We start from the raw sequence: 7,138 nt of genomic DNA, 5'->3' as shown, positions 1-7,138 counted from the left end.
GACAGTGTATATATAAAGCATGTACAGCATATAGGTAGATGTATTTGAATGATAATATTTATATGTTCAAAAATAAACTGAAATTCAACAATAGAAAAATAAATAATAAATAGTTTTCAGGTTCAGTGGACGTTAGAGTCCCCAGGGTTATTGTACAGGGATAGTTCCTGACACTGTGTGACTGGAAGTAACTGTTGGTCAGAGTGATGGCCTGTGGGTAGAAAGTGTTCCTGTTCCTGTTTGTGTTGGCGTACAGTGCTCTGTAGCGCCTACCAGAGGGGACGAACAGGTTGTGTCCAGGATGTGATGCCTCTGATGTTTCCTGCCTTGTTTCCTGACTCTGGACCAGTACGGGTCCTGAATGGAGGGCAGGTTGGCACTAATGATCCTCTCTGCAGTCCTGCCTAACCGCTTTACTGTTGATGCACTGCAGATCTTTTTATATATGTATCTATATATAATTGAATATGTATTTGTACTTTGTGGTATGTAAACAATGTAAATACTTCTCATAATTCCTGTCTTAAATGTAGCTTTCTAGTTGACATTACTGACATTATGTGGCTGTCATTACTGTGGTTTTGGCGCCCCCTGTTGGTTGTTGCTTACAGCACGTTAAACTGAGCAGCCCCTCCCTCCTGCTGCTGCTGCGCTGATAACATGTTCCCATTTCCATGTCTGAAGATGTACCTCAGTGAGAGCCAAAGCGACACTAGAACAAGAAATGTATATACATACATATCACATATAGTTTTGGATGATAATATTATGTTTGGCTGTGTGTGACATGGCGGCACATGCATCACAATATCACATGATTTGACCTCACCGTGCATGCCTATGAGTCTTAAGGGGAGGAGAATGCATTATATGATGGGAGGGCGCAGTGACAGCAGCAGTCGAGGAACAGGTTAGAAAGGAGAAGAAGACGGCTTTACCCTGCGAGGATCGGACTTTTCTTTTTTCGAGTTTGAATTCATTTACTTTCACTAACACGCTTGTAGTTGGGACCGAGGACAAAACAGCCGCCAAACAGGTGATATTCCCGCTTCATTTGTGTGTGTTTTTTCTTGTTGATGTGTCAAGGATTAGAGGGTTTATCAGTGTGTGTGTGTGTGTGTGTGTGTGTGTGTGTGTTACACCCAGAGAGAGGAGGGCTATATAAGCTGGCAGTGAAATGTTTTAAATGTGTGTTTTAAGAACAATGAACTCCTGATGAACTCATGAGCGATTTGTATATACTTCCACTTTGTCTAAACCGGAAATGCAGCTTTATCTTGTGGGTTTCTGCTGGTGCTGCTAAAGCAAAATAAAAGCATGAAGAAAAGCAAGAGGACATGGCAGAGTGGGATCCAGTGGAAAATATAATTACCACCACCCACTCCCCCTCCCACTCCCTCCTGTGCTACAACATGCCACTCCCTCTTTTATTGTCATGCAGCTCAGCTCTCAAACATCAAGAACACAATAAGTGTTTGCTGGCCTTCAGCTTCCACCATATCACATGTTTTGTTATTGTTAAAGGACAAACTGGACTTCTGGACTGTACAGTGGTGGTTGTAAACACACACACTTATTAAACCATTGAGGTGAGATGACAAACACATGATTGTAAGGATAATAGAAGTCAAACTCAAAGTGACTGAATGAGGCCAGATGCACTTAGTGTTGGAATCTTTTTGTTACCCTCACTTTCTGTCCCCTTCCTTTCTTCCATTCTGGTTGTTTTTTAATCACCGCCCCCCCTCCTTTCCTTTCCCTTTCATTCCTCCAGTTTCCCATAGAAACCCAGGGAGTGGACCGGGAAGTGAGACCTCCTTTTGCTCCGTGCCCAGAAAAGTTTCAGCCAGCTCCTCGCCATGTCTGCTCCTGGTAAGTCTCCAGATTTACATGTTTTTAGTTTGTATTTAGACAGAAAACTGGAGATTAGGAGGTAAAGAGCTCTGATGTGAGATTTTCAAAACTTTTGAAACTCTTGCTTCTTTATTGGCTCCTTACATTGTGTCATATTTTGCTGCCATTGTGAGTTGATTAGCCTCTTGAATCTCAAAGTTTCCATTACACTCTCCACTGTGAAGTGAATGGAAACGCTGTCCCGCCCCAAAAAATTTTCTTGAGAAATTCTATCCTCCCCGAGGTGGTGAAATTAGAGAATAAATTCCAAGAATGCTTGTATGAAAACTGAAATGAAAACACTTCCGTTGGTCCTCTGGACGGAGAGGAGCAGTTTAGGAGGTGAAAGGCACCCCTTGTGTGGACATGTATGTGTGCACATGTGCACATTAAAGTTGTGTGTTTCCTGCAAGTAGGGAAAGGAATGTGGAAGGAGGAGGAGTAACAACAAGCCTCAAAGAACACATAGTTAGTTAGAAAGGCAGAAGTGCCATCAGTTGCCCTCTGACTTTAATCCACATTCGTCAGTCCACTTTAATTTAACTTCAACTGAGGAAGAGTCCCAGTATGACCTCTAAAACTGCTACTTGCTTATGTTTTTGTTGGGCTGTCCTGCCATGCAAACTAAAACCAGCTTGGTCAGCTATGAGGCAGGTCTTTGTTACCTTTTGTAACACTAGTGACGTGGTGGTAAATGATAGGATGTTTCTGTTATAAGCAAGACGTATAGCACCTTTCATTGCAACTAAACTCAATAAGCTTTTAATTTAAGTGCAAACAGCAACAAGTCAGACACCTACAGAGGAATGTGAAAAAGCCACCAACCAGCAGAAACCCACAGACAGAAACCACAGACACATTAAGCTAACCGATCACACACCTAAAATATATATATGTATATATCGCTTTTTTGGAAACAGTTATCATGTCTTCAGAAAATGCCAGAGGAACAAAAACCCCTCAACCAATCTACGTCTCATGTCCTGTTAGAAAACCTGACTGTGGGCGCCCGGTTAGCTCAGTCGGTAGAGCTGGTGACCCATATACGCAGCGGCTTCGAGTTCGAGTCCGACCTGCGGCCCTTTGCTGCATGTCGTCCCCTCTCTCTCTGCCCCCCTTTCCTGTCTCTCTCCAGCTATCACTGTCAAATAAAGGCATAAAGGCCAAAAAAATAATACTTAAAAAAAAAGAAGAAAAAAAAAAGACCTAACTGGACTGTAGTCAGTGAGTCTTTAAAGACTTTAAGTTAAAGTAGGGATGTAAGTTCTGGAGTTAATGTTATAGAGAAGAGCTGAGGTGAAAGAAACAACCAGAAAATAGTGAAAAGTGTTCATTTCTCTGTAAGTATATTTGATGTCCCAAACATATTAGGTTTTATAATAATTTTATAATAAGAAAAGCAGAAAATTCTCACATTTGAGAAGCTGGAACCAGAGAATAATTGGCATTTTGCTTGAAAGAAGGCTTAATTGATGATCAAATTGGTAGTCAATTCATTTTCTGTCTCGACCAATGGACGAATTAACAAATTGTTTCGAGGGCGCTCAGAAACCTCTGTAGACCTACTTTGTTTCACGCCGTAAAACGATCAATCAATAAGGGAATCGACAAAGAATTGGACCGGTAAGCACAATCAATAATGGTTAATAATTAGTTCTGATCCCTAATTGTTTTCAGTATTACATTAATTACAGATGAGGATAACAATCACAAGAAGTACAGGAATATGAGATTTTTTAACATCATCTTTACAATTTGGTGACTTTTTCTGTTCTTTTTTTATTGCTTGAGATCTGCCTTTTTCCTGAATTAACAAACAAACATTTCATTCAACTAAAATTCAAAGCTGGAGAGGCACACCTGGGTCCTCTTCAGCATTTAAAGGATCTATTTATATAGAAGAATACATAAGAAAGGAGCTGTATCTGAGCCATTGTTGCTGGCTCCTATGGGAAAGGGGGAAATCTTGTTTTGCCTAAAAGTAGAGATGTGGTCAATACCTCTTGCTGGGGAGACAGAGAGAGAGAGGAAGAAGGATTGTTATTAGCATGAAACCCGTGGAAATGCCCAAGCTGCCCCTCTCTGAGAGAAACTGTTGTTGACACTACATGGCAGACATCTGTTAGCGAGCGAACACATGATAGTCAGCGTTCCACTTTATTAAATACAGACAACCTCATGAACTTCCCTGCCGCACCCTCTTCCTTTAGACCGCTCTTTTCTCCATCATGCACGTATCATTTGTGGCTCTTTTAAACTATGTTTGAATGTGAGTGAGTAAGTGATTCAGTATTTTCTAATTGTTGGGCACATAAAGCTTGCTATTAGCTTTTTAAAAACATGTTTGGAGAACACTTTGGTTATTAGATATTGAAGCGCAGATCCTTGCTAAAAGATGCCAGGGGGAAGTTTTGGATTATCCATCTTTATTTTTTTAAGGTTGATTACTGAAAAACAAGCAAAAATAAATGTATAATATCATGTTTAAATGATGACTTTCTTCTTATCAGACCATATAAAGCATCCAGGCTCGTCTTAAGCAGCACCACTGCTGTTGAAACCCTTCCTGGTGTGTGTAGTTTGCTCTGGACAGATAAGCTGCAGTGTCGGATTCATGCCCAAATAAATACTGTTATCATGTAATTTCACTGTTTACAGCGCTCTTTTTGGATAAGACGCAGTTCTTCGGAGAGGGTTTACTGCTAAAACGTGAGAAACAAGAGAAAAACCACAAGGCCTATTACTGTACCACATAGTCCTCTATTAGCTGTTTATGTGCTCCTTTGTTAGTGCTTTCAGTCGGCGCTGTGGCTCGTCTAATAAGTGGCTTATTGGCTCTGCTGTCCCAGCAGGAAAAGCAGGATGATCCATAGTAAACACACACACTTAAGAGCACAGAGCAGCTGCTATGGGCCAGAAACACACAGATCATGACTTCACTGTGGTGATGACCTGAAAGATTGTTTTACTTTCTTATTCTTATTGAAAGTTGAAGGTGAAGTTGAAGCCCAGACTTGGCTGAAACACTTGGTCACCATTTCCGATGTTGAAAACAGGAAGCAGCTCTTTTTTTAAAGCTTGTATTGTGTTTGGTTTTATTTTTTTGTTATGTTTTATGTTTAAAATGTGGGGTTTTATCAATGTTTCTTCATTACTTTTACCATTTTTATCTGTTGCTTTCAGTTTATCTCTGTGAAGAAACAATGTCAGTCAAGTAAAAGAAGAAACCTGAACGAGATGTCTTTTTTTCCAGGTTACCCAGGCTCTCACAACCAGACACCTTATCCCATGACTCAGCCCGGCGGCCACTCCGTAGCCCCTTACCCATCTGCTCCAGGGGTGTACGGAGACCCCAGTCAAGCCCCTCCACCGGGCTTCAACATGGGCTACAATCCAGCCCCAAATCCTGTCATGTATCAGCCAGGTCCGATGGGTCCAGGCCCAGTTCCAGGACCGGAGTACGGCGGCCACCCAGGAGCGATCTCCCCGGCCCCAGTTGGAACTCCAGCAGTTGCTGTTGGGGTCCCGCCAGGGCTGGAGTACCTCGCACAGGTAGGACAGAGAAATCTAACAATCTGCATTGACATAACTCAGCCATGACCAGACAGGTGGTTTCATAAGCTGCTCCACCGGTTTAATATTTTTTCTTAGAAGTGACTTTATCTTAAAGTAAGATGGCTTATTCGTGCACCACTCCCTAAGCTGGTTGACATTTACTGTGCTAAAAGGTTAGCGGGTGTGTTCTTCATTATCTTTCATGCATCTTTGAGTGGGAAAAAAATGTCAGAAGTAACTATGTACTTAGTGTACTTCTCTAGAGCTGAAATAAAATCCATTACAGTGAAAGTATAAAATAAATAAGTAATCTGGCTTTAGTTTGTGTACAGTCCAGTTTTTTTCCATTTAAAACAATGTAATATGACCTCAGTCATCACAGCCTTTTAACTTGTAAAGATCACACCCAGCAGCTCAGTAGTTTTGAGGACATGGAGCTTAAACAAAGACAAAGCAAAATAAACCCTCATCAAACAAAAAATATGGAGTTTGCAGGTAACAAGACTCCGGCCGTCAGAAGTGACTCTAGTCCACTAGTATGGAGACAAACAATGTTTTTTATGAAAATTCATGGGAGCGTATTCACTTGTTTTAAGAGGAAAAAGACTTTCAGATTTGAAGATGGGTATATTTTGCAGTGATAAACTGTTAACTGTCTCCTCACATTGCTTTCTCTGGTGGTTTCAGATCGACCAGATCCTGATCCACCAAAAAGTGGAACTCCTAGAAGGTAGGAGGTGTTACTTGTTCGTTCATATTTACACTTACCACTTTGAAAGCTGCATTATAAGCTTATTATAAGCTTTGAATCTCTCATTATAAATCAAATAAATATTAAAACGACGTCTGCCATTGGAATTCTTTACTTATTTACTTTGTTATTCATCATTTCAACCCTTTCCGTCCGTCTCCTTCCAACCCCGCCCAGCATTCATCGGGTTTGAGACCAACAACCAGTACGAGATAAAGAACAGCCTGGGCCAAAAGATCTACAAGGCCAAAGAGAAGAACGACTGCTGCACCAGGAACTGCTGCGGCTCACTGCGCAGCTTCGACATGAAGATCAAGGACAACATGGACAGGGAGGTCATCCGTCTCATACGGCCTTTCCGCTGCGTCTCCTGCTGGTGTCCCTGCTGCCTGCAAGAGGTCTGTGTGTGTGTGTGTGTCAGGGAATCAGTTTTAATAGGCTCATATAATATTGATTTACCACACCAAGACCAACATTGTGCTAATTCCATTGTTCATTCAGCAACAAATCGCTCGCTCTAGTTCAGAATGAACTCTAATATTTGTGTTATAATATTTGCTTCAAGTGTGTCAAGTTAACCATTATTAATGTTGTTAATATTTAACAATATTTATTGTCTGAAGAGTCTCTGATGGAAAAGAATGAACTATTACCTGCTAAAGCAGATGATTCACAGTTTAGCTTTAATGGTTGAGGCGTAACAACAACGATAATCTTTTTTTGTGGGGTCCTTTTGGAAATAAAGTTAACTGAGTACAAAAAACAAAGATTTATGAAATAAAACAGGAAACAATGAAAAAAACACCAAGCAAAAAAAAAGAGTCGACAGCAAAAACAGAATAATATCAAGCTTAAGGATAATGTGTGACAAATGTGTATTAATCCACAGCTGAAAATAGTTCCCAACAAATGGGCAATTTACTCCTGTTTGAGTAATGT

The 7,138-nt window shown here is 40.8% G+C and overlaps 2 protein-coding genes across 2 annotated transcripts in view; one reads left to right on the top strand and one right to left on the bottom strand.

Moving 5' to 3' along the window:
- Positions 1 to 836, bottom strand: part of LOC118338446 — a 5,358-nt gene extending 4,522 nt beyond the window's left edge. Inside the window, exons 1-3 of the mRNA XM_035675747.1 lie at positions 830 to 836; positions 610 to 712; positions 157 to 269 (exon numbers count right to left, since the gene is read on the bottom strand). Of these exons, the coding sequence (XP_035531640.1) occupies positions 157 to 269; positions 610 to 712; positions 830 to 836 (223 nt within the window). The remainder of the gene's footprint in view (positions 1 to 156; positions 270 to 609; positions 713 to 829) is intronic.
- LOC118338134 (phospholipid scramblase 2-like) overlaps positions 759 to 7,138 on the top strand; it is a gene marked incomplete in the record, with an annotated part of 8,997 nt that continues 2,617 nt past the window's right edge. The window contains 5 exon segments of the mRNA XM_035675363.1: positions 759 to 1,036; positions 1,775 to 1,872; positions 5,147 to 5,445; positions 6,136 to 6,178; positions 6,377 to 6,597. Of these exon segments, the coding sequence (XP_035531256.1) occupies positions 1,860 to 1,872; positions 5,147 to 5,445; positions 6,136 to 6,178; positions 6,377 to 6,597 (576 nt within the window).

The sequence above is a fragment of the Morone saxatilis genome, unplaced genomic scaffold (assembly GCF_004916995.1).
Source record: "Morone saxatilis isolate NCDOM2014 unplaced genomic scaffold, NCSU_SB_2.0 Contig4, whole genome shotgun sequence".
Classification (NCBI taxonomy): Eukaryota; Metazoa; Chordata; class Actinopteri; family Moronidae; genus Morone; species Morone saxatilis.
This window is presented reverse-complemented; position numbering and strand designations above follow the sequence as displayed.